This window comes from Vulpes lagopus, chromosome 1 (genome assembly GCF_018345385.1).
Source record: "Vulpes lagopus strain Blue_001 chromosome 1, ASM1834538v1, whole genome shotgun sequence".
Taxonomy (NCBI): domain Eukaryota; kingdom Metazoa; phylum Chordata; class Mammalia; order Carnivora; family Canidae; genus Vulpes; species Vulpes lagopus.
In genome coordinates this window covers 86,581,846-86,607,501 of record NC_054824.1, presented here as the reverse complement: position 1 = coordinate 86,607,501, position 25,656 = coordinate 86,581,846, and the positions used below count along the sequence as shown (strand labels likewise).

The 25,656-nt window shown below is 42.1% G+C and overlaps 1 protein-coding gene across 2 annotated transcripts in view; it reads right to left on the bottom strand.

The window, feature by feature from the left end:
• Window positions 1-13,023: 13,023 nt before the first annotated feature.
• USF3 (upstream transcription factor family member 3) overlaps window positions 13,024-25,656 on the bottom strand; it is a 49,656-nt gene continuing 37,023 nt past the window's right edge. For both annotated transcript variants that reach the window (XM_041752366.1, XM_041752357.1), the window contains exon 7: window positions 13,024-25,092. In XM_041752366.1, coding sequence (XP_041608300.1) covers window positions 18,641-25,092 — 6,452 coding nt within the window. In that variant the 3' untranslated portion in view covers window positions 13,024-18,640. The remainder of the gene's footprint in view (window positions 25,093-25,656) is intronic.

Below are 25,656 nucleotides of genomic sequence, written 5' to 3'. Positions count from 1 at the left end.
GCTACGGTGCCAAGGTCACGGCGGGGGGACACAAGGAAGTCACCCGACTGCATCCGTGGGGTTGACACGAATGCTGGGGGACCAGGGTGGGGGACCAGACTCTTGCGCACAGGAACAGCCCCTCGTCCACAGGTGGCACAAGGCCCACGCAACTTTTGCCTGGGCTCATGAACTTTGCTCTTTAAAGGGAAGGGAAGGGAACTCTGAAAGCCAAGTTCAGCAAGAGGGTAACGGGAGCAAAGAGCCCCTGGAAGAGGCTTCAGGCAGAGCAGGCCCAGAGGGAAGGAGGGCAGGCCAGCGGGGGCAGTGGCAGGCCTGGCAGCCCGGGAGCAAGGCTGCGCACAGAGACAGGTGACCGGTGACCAATGCCGCAGAGGCAGGCCCGCCTGGGGACGCCAGGCTCAGCATCAGCCCAGGCTTCTCTTAGCAGCAGGAGAAGCCAGTGGAAAGCCGGAGTCCCTGTGGGGAGGGGACTGTCCCCTCAAGGCCATCGCCAGGCCAGCTCCCAGGGCGAAGGAAGTGGCAGCTGCCCCCTTCAGAGCCCTGAGCAGCCACCAGAATGTTCCACTGGGGTCACGAAATGCATGTGTCAGGGACCTAAACGAACGTCCAAATGTTTCTCATTCTGGGAGATCGTGTCTCTTTGGAAAACTTGGGCACAAGGGAGACACCAAGATAAACATTATTCATAGAAGGAACCGTGGAGTCTGAGAAAGATTCCGGAGTCTGATTTTAGTCCAAATATGTTCACGTGCTCACTGTGTGACCCGGGGCAAGTCGCTGGAAGTCTCTGATCCTCTCCTACCACGCCGGCTCCATGAGGGTGACACAGGTGGCGATGTGGCGGGCAGGAGGAGACTGTCCCCTCCGCACCCCCCTTGAGCCCTGTGGGGTAGCAGGGCAAGAGCAGGTGTCTCCACGGGGCTGGCCTCTCTCCTCTTGGGCCTGGCCGATGAACCCTGCTGCTCCTTTCCTGCCGTCAGTGCCAGAAAGCCCAGAAGGGGTTGGGGGACTCTTCACCTTCAGAGGAACCGTCCAGGCCCTGGCCCTTTACCCTGCCTGTCACTGTCTCTGGCTCTTAAGGCTCCTACTCCAACCTGGAGGATAAATCGCTACTGGGGGCACCTGGGTGGCTCAGCCATTGAGCATCAGCCTTTGGCTCAGGTCGTGATCCCAGGGTCCTTGGATCGAGTCCCACATCGGGCTCCCTGCATGGAGCCTGCTTCTCCCTCTGCCTGTGTCTCTGCCTCTCTCTCTGTGTGTGTGTCTCTCATGAATAAATAAAATCTTTTTAAAAAAGAGAAGGAGGGAGAGAGAGAGAGAGAGAGAGAGATCACTACCAAAGCTACAGCCAAGTGGAAAATCCAGCTAAGTGGGTCACACCTCATTACCGCCATCTCTGCCCTGGAAATCTTAAAGAAAACCTGGATTTTCTCCTTTGTGGAGTAGCTGTTACTGCTGTGGTTCAGGGAATGCCATGTGCAGATGTTCCCCACCACCACCCTCCACCCCCTGCCCCATGACCAGATGTTCTGTAGGGAAAGCCCTGCATGTAGATGGGCTTCGGCCTGTGGGAAACATAACTGGCCCCAGAAAGAAGCAGGGGAAGGTCACCCAGGTTTTGAAATGACCAATATCACTGGTCAAACTCAGGAAAAGCATTATGAGGAAGCTAGGATCTGCCTCTGCCTGAAGCGATGTAAAACCCTCACTTAGCATGATTCCGTCCAGTTAATGGTAGGCTCTGTGTGGTTGTTTTTAATGCTGTTTGACGGAGACAAGATATATTGTGTGACTAGGTTTTCCTGTCTCCTTAGCATTAGAGCACCATCGCCAGTGAGATAGAGTGCCTGCTAAATCGTAGGACTTAACACACATTAATTCAAATAAGCTTCACAGGACTCACAGACCAGCCTTCTCCATGAGTTTCTAAAAGGCCAGAGGAATAGTTTGGCTTGGATGGGACTCCGCTGTAAGAAGAGACTTGTTCACTCTGAACTCCAAAGGCAGATTTTTAGAGTTTTACTACAAGTGTGGTCTTGCTGTTCTTATTGAAACACAAAAAAGACTAAGTGGTTGCCACTGTTCACATAGAATTGCCCTTTGTTGTTCTCACAATCTCAGGGAAATGGGCTCTACCCTCTTCCTAAATATCCCTAGAGTAGGAGACTTCGTAATTTCCCCTGAACTTCAAATTAAAAAAAAAAAAATTGTTGGCTCTCTCCTCCATCCTTTTCATCACCTTAAAGTTTCTGTCATCTCAGATTTTCCCATTTCACTGGAGATGAAAAATAACTAGCTGCCATATTTTAACAGAATAGCCTTGAAGTCATATCACATCTCAGTCAAGGGCTAAATACAGTCTAGGTGTTTTATCTCTTGTACAGCATTATAGTTTTGTTTTGTTTTTAAGATTTTACTTATTTATTCATGAGAGACAAAGAGACATAGGCAAAGGGAGAAGCAGGCTCCCTGGGAGAAGCCAGATGTGGGACTCCATCCCAGGACCCGGGATCACGACCCAAGGCAAAGGCAGACGTTCAACCACTGAGCCACCCAGGTGCCCCCACATTGTAGTTTTGATTTAGAAAATAAGAGATTTAAACAGTGAAAGATTTTCAAGTCAGGACAAGAGAAGTCTGACACCCAATCCCACTATGGCTAGCTCCTGGGACCCTCGTCTGCCCTATCTTCCCATATTCTTCATGAATTAGGGCTCTAAATCATTTAAACAGAAGATTACCCCAAATATCTCAAAAGCCCTCTATTTTAGGGGGCCATCACAGAAAAAAATGTTGACTTGCATTTTATGATTTTTTTTTTTTTTTAGGTTGCCTACCTGAGCCTTTCATAAGGCTCAGTACCCAGTCATAGGCAGGCCCCTTCAGGGAAGAGGACAAATTCAGACCTGAGGTTGTCTCTGCTTCTCTCAACATAAGATACCTGATAAAGTAACCTACTTTTCAGGGGATCCATTTCTCTTTTAACCTCTTCTTCCTCACCTCTTCTCTGTCCACTTAAAGAGAATCCGAAATACTGCTTCAGCTAATAGTCAATCATGAAATATGTGAGGAGCTGGATGCAACAGTGGGCAAAACACACAGTCTCTTCCATCACAGGATCGGTGGTCCAAAGGGAAAGATGGACACGAAGCACATCATTACAATTTGTCAATTATAAGTGGGCAAAGAGCTCCTACAAGAGAGTGGCCTTTTGAGAATCTTGCCGTTAGATGCAAAGCAGAAAAAAGTCCAAATAAGTATCAGCAATTTTTATCGCCAGCTGTGAGGCCCTAAACTTGCTGCTGATACAACATAGCATCTCCCCTGCAATCAAATTCCTGGAAAGAATATTTGCTGGGTTCCCAGAAGAGATGCCCTCAGGGAGGTGCAGGCTTTTTCCCTCTATGGTTCCCAGTCCTACTACACAAAGAAATAAAATAATTAGAGGGGACCCTGCTCAGCATCAGAAAGGTGGGTGCTATCTTCAGGGATGGGTAACTTTGAAGGAAGAGGCTTATTGACAAGACTGCATCAAAGGTGTCTGAGAATTCTAAACTGACTTTCTGAGTTCTAGAACAACGTAACAAGTAGGTGAGTGGAGCACTACAGAGAAGGGAAACTGAGATGAGGCAGGAATAAGATGTGTAAACCTGGAAGACCCAATTGAGATCCAGTTAAAGGCCAGGTTCAAGCAGTAGTGTTCTCTGAAAATGGAAGTGGAAGGCAACAGATGAGATGCAGGCCTGCACCATCCCTAAAAGCTATAAATGTGGAAAGTGGCTTTAAATAAGAGAGGGTAAATCAAGACTTGATTGAGATGCAGAGGGAAAGATAGCTGCTTCTTTGAATAATGAAGGGGAAAGAGTAAACTAGAGGGGAGAGAGAGTTGAAGTGGCAATGGCGTTGGTGGCTCACGTGATGGATAGAGCCTACCAGAATGTCGTTTTGGTGAGGACCCTGTAAGAAAGAGAGACTGGGCCCAAGTGGGAGGGATAAGCTTTGATGTGGTGCCGTTGTGGGTTTGATGTTGTTTGCTTGTTTCCAGGCAGACTGAAAGCCAAATGAAGAGGTCCTGGGGTTCACTTAGCTGAGGCTATAAAATTGGGCAGTATTTTAGAATGTCGTATTTGGACTAAGAGGGAATCCCACGGCCTTTTGGGCTCTCACAGACTGCCCTGTCATGCCCAGAAGGGGAGAATCATGTGTCTTCCTCAGATGAAAGGAGAAAAGTCAGAAAAATAGGGAGAGACCTGGAACTGACCACCTCCAATTTTTCATAAGAAAAATGAAAGTCCCAATGTCAATGCTAGTGGAGAACAGAGATCCAGAAAGAGAGAGAGAGCTGGGGTGGGGATCATCTCAGTCCATTCTTGAAGAAACAAAAACTGCTCCAACTCCCTAATTCTGAGGAACCGCAACAACCCATTCTTGCTAGAGGATGAGCAGGAGACTGAGCTTATCCATATGCCCTTTTAATGGGGTCTTGCTGTTGGAAACTGTCTTCCCACCTCTATCCTTAGAACATTAGAGTCAGGGGAACTGATCGTTAAAACAGCAAACTTTGTCATCATAGCATCCTGTCAAGAGTGTTATATGTATTACCGTAATTAATCTTGAACCCCCACCCGCACCCCACCCCACAAGGAGTGGACACTCTTACTACATTTGCCAGATGGAAAACTGACACTTAAGTCACTGTTCACTAGATGAAGTGGATGGTGCAGGAACCTGGCTAACAGTCCGAAACGAGTAGCTTAGGTAGAGACCAGAGAGAGAGAAGATGGATTGTGTCATATGGAAGGTTCAACTCTCATGTATGCGTGGATTATAGATGCAAACCACGTAGCCTAGAATTATGTAACTATTGAATTTATTAACAAAACAAAGAAGGTTCCAGCAAAATTCAGAAGATGTGTGTCCGTTATGTAAACCTGAATAACAATGAAACCTACTGTGCTTTTTAGGAAAGCCAACCGATAAAATCGGGGCTTTGGATCCCTTTGGCTCTCTACAACTAGAACAGCTGGACCCATGGGACCACTGCTGCTTCCATCTCTGAGCTTGTAAAGTTAAAAACCAAAGTCCGTTTTATAAATTCAACGATTGTACTTGGCAAAGGGCTACAGGCCCAAAGATCCATTTGAAATTAAAATACACGTACCATAGGGTGTCAGGTGTCCACCGGAAGCCTGCTGGTTCAGAAACAAAGTTACAGTGAAGCAAAAGCATAAGAACGTAGTAGGTCTTTATTTCCTAGAAAACATTCAAGTCAGAAAGTGCTCCACAGCTGCCTCTCAGACGAATCTATGCCAGCACAATAGATCAGATTCAGGCGAGATCTACTGCTCCTGTCAGTGGCTCAACCATCTTCATACGCAGTGACCGGGCCCAGCTCTCACCTCCCATAGGGGAGCGGTTTCATCTTGCCAAACTGAGGCAGAGGAACTAGCCTACCTTGAACTGGGGCATCAGAATTCTCCTTGGAAGTACAGTGATAATAGTGGTAAATGCTTCTAAATGTGTCTTGAATTAAGACAGAAAAAGAACATGACTTGGTTTGAAGCAGTGATATAACCTAAAATAAGTTGTCTCCTTTCATGTATATATTATTTGTATTTAATGTGACTTTGCACATTTGCCACTCAGCTACGTTAAAAAAAAAAAAAGGATTTAACCTAATTGAATCATGAGTTCCCAGAAAGCTTCCCTGAAACAGTAAGTTCTCCACCACTGCAATTTGGCTTCAGCCACTTTCCAAACCACAGATCTGAATATGATTAAGCAATGTACAAAAACAAAACCAGACCTGTCCAGCACAAACGTAGTTTAAAAAGTTGGATTTTTCATTTTCTTCCCCCAAATCTGCAGTTCACTTGATCGTGTGAACACTGGTGGCACATTGATACCAGTGAACCAACCTACCAGAACTTCTGAACTTGTGTAGGCAGCAAATTAGCATTATTTCCTTCATGTCTCATGGAAAGAAGGGGTCTAAGGGGCTGCTGACATTGAACAAGACCGGATTCTAGCGTTCCCTGCATTTCAGTGTCCTGGGTAGGGTGGGTGGAAATGAGGAAGGTCACGGAACATAATTACCACTTTACATTCAAATATTCCTTTGCGGGATCCCTGGGTGGCGCAGCGGTTTGGCGCCTGCCTTTGGCCCAGGGCGCGATCCTGGAGACCCGGGATCGAGTCCCACATCGGGCTCCCGGTGCATGGAGCCTGCTTCTTCCTCCGCCTGTGTCTCTGCCTCTCTCTCTCTCTGTGACTATCATAAATAAATAAATAAATAAAAATTAAAAAATATATATTCCTTTGCAACTGTGTGATAACACTTCCAAATATCAAACCCTTATTTGTCCCTTATTTGATACAAACCCTGTGAGGTAGGATGGATAATGTTCCAACAAATAAACTACGATGCAAAGATGACCATGCTTGCCCAAAATCATGCAGCCCAGTAACAGAGCCAGATACAAAGTCCTGCCATTGCTTTTGCTTTTTCTAAAGAATGACAGTAAAATAGCGTTTAGAATGTACCAGTTCAAGAAATTTATCAAGAGAAAACCAACATCAATTCGGACTTCCATAGATAGTTTTTTCTTAACCTTTTTATTTAGGCACATATAAAATATATTAAGGAACGCAGGTATGTGCACCTGCACACACACATATCCAGTAGTGTAACCAGCACCCACCCAGAGATACAAACTTTTCCCCACATCCTAGTGCCTGATTCAAGTGAAATCCTTGCCCCTGGGATAACCACTGTTCTGGCTTTTTGCTGTATAGCCTGTTCTTGAGCTTCACATACGTGGAATTATGCAGTGTATACTCCTTTTGGTCTGGCTTCTTTCATTCAATATAACATCTGTGAGATTCATCCATATGTATCAATATCTTCTTTTTGTGAATATATGATATTTCATTTATCCATTCTCCTATTGACATATGTTTGGGTCATTCCCAATTTTTGGTTACTGTAAAAAAAGCTTCTGTGAATATTCTTATACATGTCTTTTGTGAACTTACACAAATATTTCTTCCAGGCTACATGCAGGGTACACTATGGAATTGCTGAATCATAGGGTAGGTAAGTCTTTAGTGGATTTTTTTAAGTTTATTTATTTTTTTAAGTAATCTCTACACCCAGCATGGAGCTCAAACTCCCCACCCTGAGATCAAGAGTCACACACTCTACCAACTGAGACAGCTAGGAACCCCTGGTAAATTTTTAGTTTTAAAGGATACTGCCAACAATTTTCCAAGGTGGTCATACCAATATACTCACACCAGCACAATATGAGACTTCCAATTATTCCATATTTCTGCCAACATTAGAGCTGCATTTGTCAGCTCTTTTATTTAGTTCTTCTATGTGAGAGAGTAGTAGTACCTCATTTTATTTTATTTCACATTTCCCTGGTGACTTCTGATGTTGAGCACCTTTTCATAAACCTCTGGGCCATTTATGTGAATGACTCTTTCTCGTTCTTTGCTGATTTCTAAAATCGGCCTATGAGTATTTTTATTTTTGATATATATAATCTTTGCCAGTGTGTGATTTGCTGAAGAGAAAATCTCACTTTTAATGAAGTCTCATCCAACAACTTTTTTATGGATATGCCCAGACCATATTTTCTAAGGTTCCTCCTAAAACATTCGTTCTCAAATTTTGTGGTCTCAGGACCTATGTACACTCTCAAGAATTATTGAGGATCCCAAAGAAGTTTTACGAGTTATAGTCATTGATACTACCATTAATATTTACCATGTTAGAAATAAAAATGGGAAATTTGCAAACATTTATCAAGTCATTTAAAGTAAAAATAAGTGCATTACAGAACACAAGAACACAAAGAACATATTTTATGAAAAATAACTACATCTTCCAAAACAAAAAAATAGTTGTGAGAAGAATGGCAATGTTGTACATTTTTGTAAATCTATCTAATGTCTGGCTTACTAGAAGATAGCTGGATTCTCATATCACTTTCTGACTTCACTGTGCTGCAGTATGTGTGTTGCTTGAAGCATGGGAAGAGAATCTAGCCTCACAGAAATATGTAGTTGGAAAAGGGGCAAAAAAAAAAAAAAAAAAAGAAAAGGAAGCAGCCTTTCCAAGTAATTACAGATATTCTTCCTTAATACTCTACCAAAGCTCAACAATTGGTAGTTTCCCTAGATTAGTTGCAACTAATTTAAAACTAATAATTTATTTATTTAATGTAATTTAAAACTACCACTGGTAAACTTGCCATGTTTTGTAACATTAAAATCCCTTGGTCTAGTTGCAATTTGTTTGTTTGTTTGTTTTTAAATTTTATTTATTTACTCATAAGAGACACAGTGAGAGAGGCAGAGACACAGGCAGAGAAAGAAGCAGGCTCCATGCAGGGAGCCCAATGTGGGACTTGATCCCGGGACTTCAGGATCACGCCCTGGGCTGAAGGCAGGTGACCAACCGCTGGGCTACCCAAGCATCCCAGTCTAGTTGCAATTTGTTTTTTGTTTTTTGTTTTTTTTCTAGTTGCAATTTGTATGGATCTTTAAACAGCATGTTTTGGTCGCTTGGAAAACCTTGGTTCACTGAATTGTACAAATCTTCCAAACATTTGCACATTAATTATATAATTATTAATAAAACATATATATTCATTGATACCATCAATGGTTTTATCAGAAAGGTCTTAATGGAAAATTTTCAAGCTCATAGTACTAGATATAGTGATGAGCTCATTTCATTCATTTTTGAAAAACTATCTGCCAGAAACCAAGGTCTGAATAACTATAGATTTCAATAATTCTTTTAGCTAAAACTAGTATTCCATCCACTAGAAAGCCACTATTTCACTCCATAATCCAAAGACTAGTGCTTTTTCCTACAACAAACTTTAGTTTGCAGCAGAAGTGCATTACGTTTGCTTTCCATGTGCTTACAGAATACTAAGTATTAATGCAGTGTTTAAAAAGAATATTAAAGGAATTGTACTTAAAAGCCAAGACTTAACAAAATTACTAATCTGTATTACTTGATCAAGGACATTCTAAAGTGAAAGTGGCCTTTTTTTTTTTTTTTTACTGTGAGTTTATGATGATTAAAAGTACAATTCAAGAGGTGCCTGGGTGGCTTAGTCAGGTAAGCATCTGCCTTTGGCTCAGGTCATGATCCCAGGGTCATGGCATCAAGCCCCACATTGGGCCTGCTCCAATCTCTCCCTATGCTCCTGCTCGCTGCTCATGTTCTCTCTCAAATAAATAAAAAATTTTAAAGTACAATACTCAATATAATCTCTTATCAAAATACCAACAGTATTTTTTACAGAACCAAAACAAATACAAATATTTATATGGAACTGCAAAAAATCCTGAACAGCCCAAACAATCTTGAAAAAGAAGAACAAAGAAAAAGAACAAAGCTGGAGGTACCACAATTCCAGATTTCAAGAAATACTACAAAGCTGTAGTGATCAAAACCGTATGGTACTGGCACAAAAATAAACACATTGATCAGTGGAACAGAACAGGGAGCCCAGAAATAAGCCTACACTTATACGGTCAATTAATCTATGACAAAGGAGGCAAGAATATACGAAAGGGAAAAGAGTCTCTTCAATAAAGAGTGCCAGGACTAATTCAAAAAGATATTTGCACCCTCATGTTTAGTGCAGCATCATTTACAATAGCCAAGATATAGAAGAGATCTGTCCATTGACAGACAAATGGATAAGGAAGATATGATTGATGCACACACACACACACACACACACACACACACACACTGGAATTTTACACAGCCATAAAAAGGATGAGGCTGTGACATTTGTGACAACATAGATGGGCATAGAGGGCATTATGCTAAGTGAAATAAGGCAGACAAAGAAAGACGAATACCATATAATTTCACTCATGTGGAATCTAAAACAAAACAAATGAATAAACAAAAAGCAAAATCTGATCTATAATTAAGAGGAGCAAATGGATGATTGGCAGAGAAAAGAGGGGTGGGGGGTGGGCAAAGTGGGTGAAGGGGAGTGGGAGACAAACTTCCAGTTATGGGATGAACAAGTCACGGGGGTGGAAGGTACAGCAGAGGGAATAGAGTCAATGATACTGTAACAGGGTTGTATGGCGACAGCTGGAAGCTACACTTGTGGCGAGCATAGCTTAACGTAAAAAGAAGTTGAATCATCATGTTCTACAACTGAAACTAATATAACATCATGTGTTAACTATATTCAAAAAAATTTTTTAAGGAATACAATGGCTAATAGCACAGTAGTGATGCCACTGCCTTGATCTGTGCTAAAGCACCAGTGTTTTCACACACCATTGCTTTTGCACCATCAGTGCAAATGCCAATACGGTTATGGAGTGTCACATCTTAGTGATATCAAAAAAATTACTTTGACTTCACAGACTCCCTAAAAGGGTCTCAGAGAACCCGCGGGTTCTGGGGACTACATTTTAAGGACAACTACTCTAGAAGCTGTAGGGTTCTACCTTTTGCATCTAGGTCTGTGACCCAGTTCAAATTAATTTTTGCATATAGTGTGAAATAGGGAGGCCCAGGATTCCCCTCCCCCCATACTGATATCCAATTGCTACAGCTCATTTATTGAAAATACCACCTTTTACTCACTGAAATGTACCTGGTACCTTTGTCATTAATCAAATGACTATAATATGTAATCTATTTCTGAAATTTGTTTCCTTCCATCAATCTGCTGTCTTTCCTTGTGCCAGTATCACACTGTTTTAAGTGTGGGAGCTTTTAAAGTAAGTTTTCAATTTTTTATTGAGATATAATTGATCTATTGCACGAGTTTCAGGTGTACAAAAATGATTTGATATTCATATCCTTTAATTTCTGCCAGCAACATTGTATAGTTTGGGGTGAGTAGCTTTATTCTTTGATAACACACCGGCTGGCAACATCAATAAAATATTGAATAGATTGGTAAATAACGATCACCTTGTCTTGTTCCTAACTTCAGGGGCAAATCATTAAGTATAATGTGAGCTTTGTTGGTTTGTGCTTTGGTTTTTTGTTTGGGTTGTAGATATGCTTCATCAGACTTAGAATGTTCCCTTCTCTTCTTATTTTGTTTAGTTTTTACCATGAATGGATTCAGAATTTTATCAAATGTTTGAGTTACTATGTTTTTTCTCCTTTATTCTGAGACCATGAGTGCATGAATTGATTGTAAAATGTTAACTTTGTGTTCCTGAAAAAAGCCCCATTTAGTCATGATGTACAATTCTTTCCTTATATCACTAGATGTAATTTGCTGGCATTCTTTTCAGAATTTTCACATCCATGTTCATTAGAATATTGGCCTATACTTTTCTCTTTTTTTTAAGATTTTATTTATCCATAAGAGACAGAGACAGAGACAGAGAGAGAGGCAGAGACACAGGCAGAGGGAGAAGAAGCAGGCTCCATGCAGGGAGCCTGATGTGGGACTCGATCCCAGGTCTCCAGGATCACGCCCTGGGCTGAAGGCGGCGCTAAACCACTTAGCCACCTGGGCTGCCCCAGCCTATACTTTTCTTTTGCTATAATATAATGTTGTACAGGTTTGGTGTCAAGGTTATGTTAACTTCCTAAAAAAAAGTTTGTAGGTGATCCGTCTTTCTCTATTTCATGAGTATGGGTAGATCAGTGTTATTTCTTCCTTTAATATTTAGAGGAATTTTCCACTAAAATCACTTGGGCTTGAAGTGGAAAGATTATTTATTTATTTATTTATTTATTGGAAAGACCTTTATTATTATTATTATTATTATTTTTGGAAAGACCTTTAAAAGAACAGCTTTATTGATATATGGGAATAAATGATCTCTAACATCCTCATTTTACCCATTTTAATATTAGAATGTAGTTTATTCATTCATAAAACGAACAATTCAGGTGTGAGATAAACACCTGAGTACCTACTATTCAGTTTAATGGAACATACCAGTGCTTTTGAAGTATCCCTCCTTGATAAAATTCCCCTCCCTCCTTTCCTAAGAAGCACTCATTATCCTGAACTTTGGGTTTATCATTTCCTTAATTTATCATTTTTATCACAACTGTAGGTATCCCTAAACAATAAATTGATTTCTAGGCATTTAAACTTATATCACTTATGCTGTTCAAGCTTTCCTGCAACTTGTTTTCTCCCTCAAACTTCATGCTTGAAGTTTGTAACCAAGTTGGGAGCGCCCGGGTGGCTCAGTTGGTTAGGCTTCCAGTTCTTGATTTTGGCTCAGGTCATGATCTCAGGGTCATGATTTCTCGGGATCGTGAGATGTAGCCCTGCGTTGGGCTCAGCACTCAATGGGAGTCTGCTTGTTCCTCTGCTTCCTCCCGTCCTCCACTTCCTCCCCCTTGCTCCCATGCATTCTCTCTCAAATAAATAAAAATCTTAAAAAAAAAAAAAAGTAACCAAGTTGATGTGAGTAGCTATAAAAAAGATCCATTTCTTGTCCCAAAGGTCTATGCTTGTTTCCTTCACAAAAGTACGTGAGTTTAGCTGAATCATCTCTCAGTACTCTTCTAGATCTGAAATGTTTTTTAAGATTTTATTTATTTACTTGACAGAGAGAGCACAAGCAGGGGGAGCGGCAGGCAGAGGGAGAGGAAGAAGCAGGCTCCTCACAGAGCAGGGAACCTGATGCGGACTCCATCCCAGGGATCCAACCCTGGGATCATGACTTGAGCCAAAGGCAGACGCTCAACCTACTGAGCCACCTAGGCCCCTCTAGATCTAAAATTTTAATTTTGCTTTTTACAATAGGTACAAAGGTGTATGGTTTGCTCTGACAATATGGCACTGGTCATAATTATGACTTATTTGAGGTTGACTCTTTGACCAGGAACACACTTCCCATGGGAAATGTGTCATGGTATCATTTTCAGACATTTTGGTAAAATTGAAAGATTACTTGAATAGAAAACTTTGTAGGCAAGACAAATCATTTTAATACCAGGTTTGAGGCGGCACATGCAATGATCAGAAACAACAGAATTCACAATGCAAAAATGCAAAGTTTATTTTCTTAAATAAAATACTATATTCATATCTATACAAATAATTATTACAACCATTAAAATGTTACATTTACCAATAAAAATTTCAAAACTTTAAACAAGAGCATGGTTCAGAATATTCACACCCTAATACAATGCATTTGTAAAAAGATGTCAAAATAAACAGGACCTATTCTTATTTACAACTGTAGGACAATCCTGATCGTATTATACATATCTGCTCTGGATTCCATTATAAAACAAATTAGTTCCCATTAGGATTATAAACCAAGTGATTTACAGTAATAGGACACAGTACACAGCAGACATCGCTGGCATGGGAATAGATACAAATATTACACTATTGAAAGACTACAGTTAAGTTTTTTCTGGTGACTGCCCTACAGTAAGCCTCTCACCCAGTGTATCTATAAATAATTTGTGAAGGTAATTATGTTCTCAGATTTTTCCACCTATTTTTACCAAAATGTGTATATATACAAATTATATATATATATAATATATATATATATGGCCTGCTGAAAGTGGAAGCAAATCTTTTCTTCACAGTAACACAACTGCAGCATTTTAAGCAACACTGTCTGGTCCCTTTCTTCTTGGAAGATCAACAGTTCAACTCCCTTAAAGGTTACCATTATAGTCAAGTCCAGTGCCTCGATGACCTCACAGATGAAAATGGTTTTAAGACTTAAGGGCTGGGGATAAAGAGATCCAGAGAAGTGAATAAGGAGTTAGATGGAGAAAACTCTAAGTTCCTATGACATAGTATGGTGGAGAGCTAGACACACAACTAAGCCAAAAAACCCGAAAAACCCACAACTTAGGATCACCTTTTTTAAAAAGTGTTAAATCACAAGAGTGATCTTCTATGTCTCATGAGATCTCTCGTGACAGATTATCATCCAAAACAACAGCAATTTGAATATTAGATCCAGTACTTTCAACCCAGGTTGGCTCATGTTTAAGAACACATGCATGCGCCACAGCCCTACAGTTGATAAGGTTTGGGCAAATATGGAAACAATGTTGAATGACCACCACCTACAAGCTCTGAGTTTAAAAGGAGTTATGCTTCTAACTAGTACATATTTTTTTTTTTTACAAGATCTGCATTGAAGATGGCTCAGAGAATGATAAGGCAACTGTGAGAAATATCAGCTGTTCTAGTCTTCTAGGTGTTTGATGACACAGCATGTACCATTCTGGCTGGCCCTTTGCTTTTTAACAGAGGAGTGGGTGAGTGATGTGTTCCAATGACTGGTCTTAGGACCAGAGGCACAGTTTCAGGTAAAGTGCAGTGCCAGGATAGAGGCACGTGGGCAGAACTAGAAGCTCTATGTCCAAGAAGGTCCTCATGCTGGACTGCCTCAGTCTAAACTTGGTGTCTGTCTCCCACAGACTCTGGATTAAAACACTGTCAGGCTCACACAGAAAGTGTAGAAAGCAGGGAGACTATGGTTAAGTCAAAAAAAAAAGGGGGGACCCTTTTCTGTTGGGAGCATTTAGCCAAAACGGTAGTTCGAGAAGAAACGAATTTCTGGTCTCTAATTTGCATATAAGTATCATAAAGTCATCACTCACAGATTAACTTCACACTAGTTTATTTGGCTTATTATTATTGCCCTCTGGATGTACACAGCCATAGGCGATTCTCTCCGGGCAAAGGTAGAACTTATACAGACAACAGAATTACGACTTCCAGGTTCCTAAAGGTATCAACCCAAAGCCATCTGATTTTGGTACCACCTTTGCGCTTCCTAAACTCCTCCATGGGGGGGGGGGGAAACCAAGTTCATCAAAATAAGGAGCAGAACTGTATGGCACACTCAATATTTTAAATCAACTCTGAACTAATTTTGTGTCAAGAAATCGTGCTGTCCCTTGATAGAACAGGAGATATATTGGTTCCCAAAGCCAGGAATTGGGAATCACTGATTTAGGAGCATGCCTCACTATCACAATGGGCCCAGTAAACATTTCAAGGCAGAGGAGGAATCATCCTAAGGAAATGAGCAGGTTCCCTGCCACCTGTTCGACACGGAGCAGGTGGAAGAAAAGAGGAGCCCAGGTACCTATGGTTCAAAGAAAGGACAAGGCTAAGAAGGTGCTTTTTCAAATTTTTAAAATTTCACTCCCATTAAAATGTGTTTCTACATTTTTTTTTGGGGGGGGGTATGAACTTTTAGCCTCTCCATGACATGGATGTTAGAAGGCAAGAGCAAGACAAGTTAATTATCTTTAAAATGTTTAATTAATTATGTATTTTAAGAAGGCTGATCGGGGGAAAAAAACAAGGCTGATTTTTAAAAATTGATCTTTACTGCAGTTCACCCTAATATGTAACTGGAAACTGCTATAAAAGAATATTCCCTCCTCATTCTTCTTTTTCCACAGTTCTAAAATGTTAAATTTTATAAAGCATGATCACTGTGGAGTATTTTTCCACCTTTGGAAAAAAGTGCCATCCCTGGTCCCTCCAAAAGGTCTTACAATTTAAATAAAAATAAATTTCCTGAAATGGTATAAAATACCCCCAAACAACTGCTATGTACCAAAAAAACAAATGACATCACACTTGATTTCTTTTTTCCATGATTCACACATTAAAAATTATACATGAGAATCTGAAATTTTCACCTCATTAGGAATTACTGCATTAAATATTTAGAGGAATCAACCACTTTCTCTAATTGATTCTATGTGATCTGTAACACTAAAAGAGAAATAATTTAATTAATGACTCATTTATGATTCATACATTTATGTATGTATTTATATATGTTTGTGTATTTCCAGAAATTACAAAATTATTTGTGGAAATGGTTTTACATTCTACAGTCATATATTAGCAAGCCAAGGATAACATTGAATTTGCTATAACCAAAACGGACTGTTTCCTGCCATACTTTAGCCAAAAATTGTATCGAGATTGCTGGATATTAAATAATAAATTTCCTCCCCAAAATCATGTAGCTCTGATTATCAAATATTTAATACACTGCTGGTAAAGCTCATACACTCGTGCTTTTAAATCAAGTAAGACTACTAGGCTTCAAACACTTTCAGAATCGAGTCCATATATATAGTGATCTCTTACATATACATGCACGTCTGTAAGATAATTAGAGCTACATGTAAGCAGGAGCCAAATAATTGGCAGGTGGTCACATCTTTCTTGAGATGGTCAAATAAGCCTTACTTAGGGGTAGAGGCTCATTTGGGATCAAAGTATTACATGCTTGGAATGAAAGCTCTGAAATATGCAGATGCTACCTCTGGACAGGGCTGTGCAGAAAAGGAAAATCAGTGCAACAGAGAAATACCTGAAAGTAGCAGGCTCTGAGGCCTTCCTGTTGCAGTGTTCAAACTGATCTTCTCCTTAGCTTGTTACCGTAGTTCTAATTATATCTAACGGTGCCCAGTTCCTCAGAACGCGGTGGCTACCTCTCTGTACGTGCGTGCGTGTGTCTGGATGTGTATGTGAGAGAGACAGACAGAGCGACAGACTGACAGAGCGACAGGGAGAGCAGAGGGAGGGAGGATGAATAGCCAAACATATTGAACACTATTCTGGAAATTGGCAGGTTGGGCCTTTCAAGTACAGAGAAGAATCTGAATGTTGTAACTTAAAAGCCAGTTAAGAAAATTAAAAAACAGGCCATGAATCTCACTTTTTTCCCAATTGAAACTTTTAACTACTGTGTTTATCTGTGGTCTTATTTAAGTAACTCCTGTTCTTCACCATGACCAATTTGAAGGAGAAAATACAGAAGCTTCTCCTGTTTGCAATTCTTTTTCTTTTTCTCTTTCGCCCCCAGGAGGCTGCTGGGTGGGCAGCAGGAAGAGGGAGGAAGGTTTGGTAAGGACAGTTCAAGAGGCACACATGACCCTTTTACTGAGTCTTCACAAGAGGTATTTGCCAGAGTTAACTGCTCTGACCCAGCCTGAGGAGGCATTTTTAAGGAGGAAAAAATAAAATAAAATGCTGGTCCTTGGGTTCATTTTATTAACAGAGCAGACAACATCATTTATACGTCTCTCTCCCACTTGTTCCTCTATTTGGCCCAGAATATAACAACAAACAGTAACAGGTTTGAGAATATGAGTATATATGGTTGTTTTCATAGGTTTTAAGTTTTTAAGATTCAATGTATCTGTCTGTGTGTGAGTGTGTGTGTGTGTGTGTGTGTACACAACTCACTCCTCTGGGGCTTTTAAAAACCCTTACGTCAAGTTTTCCAATACTTCAGCAGGTCTCAGGTCACAATTTCCATTTCCAGATGGCAGGCCAATTTTTAAAGGACCAATTTATACTTTAAAATCTATGTCTGTGAACCCGTGCACATGCACGCACACACACATTCACACCCACGGACATATACATAGACAATTTTCTGAAGCACCGTTTCACATCTACCATCAGGAAAAATAATGAACAAATTCATCTTCTCATTATAATTACTAAGAAGGGTAACAATGTAACATACAATGCCATATTTTAAATATAAATATCAGTAAGTGAAAATACTGACAGAGCTCAAGACCCTGCTCAGAAATATTTAAAAAGTAAGGCTCAAATAATTGTGTAGATTCCAAACACATTATTTACTGAGCAGTTCCTAATGATTAAACAAATATAAAGGAAATTATTTCAAGATCAAATGAACAGAAAAAAGAACACTAAAACAAAATTTAATTGATGAAACAACAATCTTTAACTGGACACAAGCAAAACTTCGCAATACAACTGCTTTTATCTTTATGACCTGATGCAAAATGCAAGCGCAAAATGGAGAATGTCTATGTACTTTGCTTTTTCAGATTGCTATTTTTAAGGCTAAGTAAGGAAGACCTTTGTGTTCCAGCATCTTGGCACATTAAAAGATAAAATGGCTAATTTGAAGGACAAGACATTAAATTCAGAAAACCAATGAATTGTCATAAATAAGAAAGAAGCCTCTACCTAAACCAAACCTTGGAAAGGAAAGCTGATTCAACAACTCATGTATTTGCTGACTGCTTGACTTTAACCATGGACATCCATTCCATGTTAATGCAACACCTGCCATGGGTAAGGAACCGTTCTAGATGCTGACATTGGCCAAATATTTGGTGATGAGCCACTGTGTTGTATCAAAGTGTCTGGATTTTTGGAAAGCAATTTGACTATCTCAAGTATCTATTTAATAAATGATCAACAATCAAGTTTAAAATCCAGGTTCTTTCCTACTACCCAGCACATGCCAAAAGGACACCCCCCCCCCACCGACTTCCAGCCAACTAGCATTTAAGGAATATAAGATTACAAATCAAACTTGAAAATGTAACTCCGCTTGGAAAGTTTTAAAAAGCACACTGTGCAGTTAAAAAGGAGAAATAATTGTTTTTGACAACCCAGGATTCGCATCATCTCTGACGTAGTTTCCCTACATTCAGAAGGTAACTGGAAATTGATTATACAAACACAAAGACACACACACACACACACACACACACACACACACACGGCCTCCCTCTCCATGTGCATTACCTGTGCATGCACACACCAATACATTTGCAATCTCAGCAGATACATGTACATTTAGTCTGTCAGTATTTAAACAGCTGAACTGCAGTCATGACCTAGAATATGGCTTATGTTGTGGGCAGGTCTGTTTGAGGACTGCTTGGAAGAGTCAGAGGCAGAGGAGTTTGCTATCGTAAGCAAAGGTGACATTGCCGAGCCATCGGGAAGAGCCGTAGCTATTTCTGGAAACAAAGATGTCATGTTAAAGTTGGACAAGTGAGAGTTGGTCATGTGCATGGGCGGCATATCAGGGAGAAGAGGAAAACTTGGTTGAGCAAAACCGACAGGTCTGGGAGGAGACAGAATTGATCCGAATCGATTATTTAAGCCTCCGCTGTTTACCTTCTCGGTGCTAGGATTTGAGAACATTTGATTGGAGAAATAGGGGATGGAAATATCATTGGACAGTGTAGGATGAGCGGGAGAGTATGGGGGATAAAAGGAGGGTAGCGTGTTTTGGGGGTCTACAGGAATGAGAGCTGGCGTTCGAGTGGCACTAGGCTGAGTAACCTGTGGAATGAAAGAAGTATTAGCATTTATTGGTGGATTCATGCCACCCTCGGGAATAAAAGGAAAACCGAAATTTTGTGATAGTGTATGCTGGTCAGGCGCTGAATTATCATTAGGGACTTGTGGGCTATCAGGCATGAAACGAACGATACTTCCTCTCTTCTCTGTAGTGGGTTGCTGGCGTCCAAGGATCATGCTGCCACTGGTAGACAGAGGAAGATGGGGGAGACTTGGGTCAAAGACATTACTGTGTCTTTGGTTTCCAGAACGATTCCGTTCAGGCTGACGAATTTTGGAACCACTGCTGTCTTGCAAGGGATGCCTTGATCGCTGGGGAACTGAAGAATTAGTCGGACGTACAGGAGGCCCTTGCTCAGCATTTCCGTGAGACACAGACGGATGGGGTAGAGCTGGCCTTGCAACCCCATGCATGTTGGTTGTGACTGGAGGGTTCATGTGGCCCTTGGTCCCATGACTGTCAGTTATCCTCATGGGATTGGACTTCTGCACAGAAACATTGGGACTTGTGTTTCGACCCTGAATATCTCCTGAAGAAGAAGAACTCGAGAAAGGAATATTCAAGGTGCTGTTCCTGGTGTTAATCGCACCTAAGGACATGTCACAACTTTCCCTGTTCTGACTCTCACTCTCTCTTCTAATATGGACACTTTCATGAGTCGGGGGGCAAGTATATTCAATTGCAGAGGATGGGCCACACTGTGTGTTCCTCTGATGCTCTGAAAGGGACCTCTGGCTTCCAAGGACCTGATCTCCAAGGTGAGGGGCGAGTAAACTCTGCATGAAACTCTGGTGGCATGGATTCTCACTGTCCCTTGGTGGGATGGCATTTCCTGTCGGGATACTCTGAACCGCTGGATAAGGTAATCTCTTTTGGCGGTCGATTGGTGGTGGACCAGGGTTTTGACTAATTCGAAAGGCCTGGGACTGCATACTCCTCAAGGATGATACAGGGTTACCTATTTCATTATTTCTTGAAGATTGTACTTCAAAATTACTCTGGGGCTGCTGACTGGCTCCACTTGGTTTAAATGTCTGACAGTCGGAAAGGCGGATATCCGAGGCAACCGTGTGGTCCACGCGACCCTGCATATTGTGAATGGCCAAACTCTTATTCCTGGGGACATCAAGATAGCTTCTCATCTCAAGCTGATCTGAAACTCTGGAACCCTGAATTGATATGCCCATTCTCTGCTCTGAATTAGAAGACGTCTTTCCAATAAGTGCCTCAGCAGAATAACTTGAAACTCTATTCCTCTCCGGCCTGTGTGGAGTACAGGTCATGTCTGAAGGTCTGGTCACGATGCTCGGCTGGGATCCCATTTGCTGCTCTAGGCCTCTTGATGTCAAAAGCCTCTGCATTGGATTATGCCCAGACACATGTTCCGAAGAAACCCCCGAACCTTGCTGCCTGCTTCCCACATCCTGCTGCTGGTGCATGATATCTTGATTGAGATGGTTCTGGGGATGGTTATGGTGGTTCCGGCTGGTTGAAGGGTTTTCACAACTCTTCTCCGGCTGGGTGCTTCCGAAGTGTTGCTGCATCTGTTGCTGCATCTGCTGATGGTGGGGGTGGGGCTGCCCACTCTTGGGTCGGGACTGGTCAGTTCCGTGGTGCTTTGGTTGTAAGGAAAGCTGAGAGGCCTGAGAGCCCTGAACAAGATTCCTCTTTTTCTGCATCTGGACTTCCTGTTGTAGAGTTCTCTGTTGGTGGACATTATGGGGCTGAGAGTGGACAGAGCTCTCTGCATGAGGTACGTGATGCTGCAGCTGATACAAGTGATGCCTCTCTCTTAGCTGCCCTGCTTGCTGCTGCTGCTGCTGCTGCTGCTTTAAGTAGAGGTGGTTACTATGCAGGTGAGATACCCCCTGGGCTGGAACATGCTGTTGCAGGGCCTGGAGATGTTGACTGGCCTGGGTTTGCTGCTGCTCAGCAACTGAATTCTGAGAACTGCACTGGACTTCCGTTTGCCTCAGTGCAGGGGCAACAAAATTGTTACTAGGTGGAAATAGTCGTGTAAGGCCATCTCCGTGTGCTGGGTTGCTAATAGGCCCAACAGAGTTTGCCGAATTGGGAGGGAGCTGATTGACCATCATCTGATCAGAAATGCTGTCTGGAGTTCGGCTCATCAGGGACATAGCTTCAAGCCTCAGCGGGGCAGGCTGACAATGCTTTTGACGTTTAGCTGAAGACAATAAAAGGTCATCTTGGACAGCACGCTTAGCAGAGTCTTTGCGGCTTTCCTGACTTGGCTTTAAGAGTGGCTCTTGAATCTGTGGATTTGGTATGGTGCCAGCAATGGTATTCAGCTGTTCTTGGGGATATTCGGTCATCAGAGCTGGTCCAGGAGGCTGACTGGTGTAGGAGCTGGAGGCAACAGTCAGGTTAACCGTTGCAGGAACAGCTGTTTGCTCTGAAGTCTGGGATAAACCAGCACAGCTGACCAGGGGATGGCTGATGCTGCTCTGGTGGATAAGATTGTTCACACTCAAACTGGTGATGCTCGGTGGCTGAGAAGTCGAAACCTGTAAAGAGGCATTTGATGTTTTAATTCCTACAGAACAACTTGGTTTTCCAAGGGGCCGATCCACAGTCGCTTCAATCGAATCCTGAGAATTAAATTCATTTGGTGTTGCTTCCGTCTGTCCCGGGCCCCCCTCTTTAGATATCTGTGTTTTGAAAGGCTGGTCTCCCTCTAAAGGTGACGCTTCAGAAGGCTTCGAAGCAACTTCCCTCATATCAGCCTGGCTGCCAGCTCTTCCCTTCTCAAGGTTCTCCTGGTCAAAAATAGCTCTTGCTGCAAGGGCGACTATATCAGTTTGCTCTACAAAGGTACAGCTGTCACAAGTATTAGTTGTCGTATTGCTGGTGACATCCTCTCTAGTCGTTTCAGGAAGCATGGACGCCACGGAGAAACTGCGGCTACTGCCAGAACTGGTTGACATGGGAGAGTCAGCCTGCCTGCTGCCAAGCAAGGAACCATTAATAACCTCCTGATCAGGGACACAGGAGTGATGCTGCCCTGGATCTCTATCATCACTGTTCATCAGCAAGAGGTCCTGTTTGGGATGTAACTCGACACTTGAATCAACTATTTTAGAACTGTCAGAAGAAAAGTCAGGATGGTCCACCTGGACTGAAAGAGAGAGTTTCTGAGGGTCTTTTTCTTTAGCAAGACCAGACAGCAATACAGTCAAACCTTGCCCCTTTAAGAGACCTGTCGTTTGCATTGTTTCAGACGTGGAATCTTGCTCCACCCTGCAAGGTTCAGCAATGATCTCGACCTCAGAAACACAGTCGGTGCTAGTGCTAGTGGTAGATGACAGACCAGAAACCTGAGAAACCAAAATGTGGGGATCGCTTGGAGATGGAATCAACACGTTGGCTGAAGTGCAGGATTTGGCAGCGTCTGACAACGCCAAACTAGTTGGTGGCTTATCCTGAGATGTCTCTCGTTGCAAAATGGGGGCAGAATCTTTGGATTTTGCTGGGGCCGTTACAAAATGTTCGCTTGTTACAGGTTCTTGGGAGGGTGAGCTAGTCTCTTCTGCTGACTTAGATTTGGGTACAGATTCAGGTATCACCGATTCAGAATTCAGAACATCCAAAGAATGTGAGCCAGAAACACTTACACTATTTGCCTGGGACACAGTGACAGATGGTAACACAACAGGGAGGCTTTCCAGCAGCCCATCGGCACATGATGGCTCTGCGGTGGCTTCAGCACTGGGGCAGTCTAACTTGCTCGCATCTCTGACTGGGTTCAGGGGGCATGCTGACTTGTTAGCTGCTAAGTGTTTCTTGGCACTTGGCTTCTTATTCAACCTTTTTGACCTCACGTTAGGTAAACAAGCTACAGTGTTCACTGAGGGAGTAGTTACTAGACTGTAAGTACTGGGTAGTGTGGCTGAATTATCAGTTGTCATGGGAGATGCTACAGTTGTTGTTAATGAAACACAGTTGACTGGGGTGGTCTGACTATTTGCAGCAGTTGGAGGATTGGCAGGCTGGCTAATAGACAACTGTACACAGCTTTGCCCAGCCATCTGTGATATGCTTTGATTGAGGCTGGCCAAAGCTCCAAATGTATTCAGGGCAACATTGGTATTTGGATCTTCGCTGGTGGTGGGTTGGATAATTTGCATAGGGGTTTGATTTGTAGTTCCTGATGAGGACATCACAGGCTGCAAAGCAAAGAGCTGTCCATTTAAAGAAATGGTTTGAGGCTGTTGTTGGTTTGACATGGTGACAGAAAAAGTTTGTGTTGAACTAGACGTTGATAAAGATGAAGGTCTTGGTAATATATGGACAAGATGCTTTCCTCCAAAAGTCTGTGGGGTCGAAACATTTTGCACTGAATTATTAGACCCTATGAGAGCACTGGTTCCATTGACAGGGAGTCGAACAGAACCAGGAGGTGGAGCTGAGAGGAGCGGCAAGGGGTTCTGATTAGCTGCCTGTATGATCACTATCTGTTGACCTACTGTTTGGTTGGGAACCTCTGCTCTCATCACTGTTGGGCATGGGGTAGTGCTGGGGGGCTGAAGAATGATAACATTTTGATTAGCTGGAGCTGCATTAACAGCCGACCCAACTGGCTGAGCCATCTGAATCACTTGCATTGCTGAATTCAATGGAAGGATATTTTTTGGAGGCTGAGATTTAACTTGTGGCTGGGCAATCAGTGGCTGCATAGGTAAAGATGGACAAGAAGGCAAGGTTACAACTACTTGCTCAACTGTCTGCCCATCTGCTGGAAAGGAATTATTCAAGTTGACGCCTGTGGCGACGTGTCTACTGTGGTTGGCTGTGGTAGGGCTGGTACCAGACTCATTTAATACCGGAGTCACAGCAGAAGAAGGTGTCTGGCTTAAGGGCTGAATAGTGTTTCCCGCCAGTTGCAAAGTAGTCCACGTGGTTTGTGTGTTTCCAGCAGAGGAAATTCGGGTAAGGCTATTAATGTTTTTTAAATCTGAAGCACTAACACTTGAAGAAGGCAAAGAACAAGAAAGAGTCCAACCATTGTCCAAAGGGTTTGCAGAGACAGTGCTTATCGGAGTTGTGGTCTTCCCTCCTCCGGGGGCAGAAGGGGCCACCACTGCGGTAACACTTGCCGAGTCTGCACCCTTGCTAATGCTCGCTGGACAAGAATCACCTGCAGATCTGGGAGGCTGGGAGCAGACCGTGGTGGTAACTGAAACAACAAAGGTGGTTTGAAAATCATTTCTGAAATCCTGTACGCTCAGGCAGGACTTGCTTCCATGGTGCACTTTCGTGGCAGTCGCTGAGGAGGCAGTGGGGATGCTTGTGGCACAAGAGACTGTCTTCTTCACTAATTTGGGGCTCTCTTGCCCATTCTTATTTTCAGGAGAACTTTGATCATTTAGACATGTGTGCAAGGAACGACGTTGAGGAGGTTCAGGCCCAATGGGAACAGCGATCAGTGAGGCACTGGTGACACCAAGCACACTCGATTCGCTTTCGGAGGTGGAAAGTTCAAGAATATTTTGAGCAGAAATGGTAGCAGGAAGACAAAGAGGAACAGGCTGGTTGGCAGCCAATGCAGAAACTGTAGTCTGATGCCATGGCTTGTTTTCAGAAGGGTAAACTCCAGAAATAGACACAGGAGTCACAAGATTGCAAGTCCTCTGTACTGGCACCACATTGGCGGTTTGCTTTTGTAAATTATGACCAACATTAAAGGTTATCCCCTGAACAGCTGTTCCCTGGCTGTTTCCACCAGGCTGACTCCCATTGGAATAAACAATGATATTTTTTTGAACCTGATCACTGGGAATAACAACAGAGACCTTTGAGTTTTTAAGATTTCCTTTCCAGTGGATTGTGGGGTCATCATAGAGGCATATGTCATTTGCTTTTAGTAATTCAATATACCGGCCATTTTCTTTTTGAATTTCTTCCAGTTGTTTACGTAGCTTTTTAATTTCTTCAGCTACAATATTAAAAATAAAAGTGAAACAGTTACCTGTTACTGTCAGTATTAATAGTAACTAAGAAAATGCTGTGTGCTAACCACTGAATTCTAGTTCTAGTATTTCTAAACACCTCAACTGAGAATTTTCAGTTCTTCTCTAAAGCAAATTATTTCTCCTTTTTACAATGATATCTTAAGCCTCTATCCCCCATCCTTTTTAAAGAATGTATCATTAAGGTCAATAACCCAAAGGTCAGAAATTACGATGTAGAAATCTCAAAATTCCCAATTCAAAAATTGCCAATAGCGCAGTCACAAAAGTAAAAAGAAAAGAAAAAAGAGGAAAGACATACTGATATCATGGTAACATGTTAGGAAAATCTCACTGAATATCAATAGAATAGCATTTAAATGCTCTAACTTCAAACTTTCCTTGAGGTGGTAATAGATAATCTCTTTAAAAATGGTTTTAAACTTACTTCTATTTTACTCTTTGAAATAACAGGGCCCAAGTGGAATGTTTAAAAAGTAATCTAGTAGAGCACCAAAGAAAGTGGAACTTGAATTTTCCTTGGTAGGGTC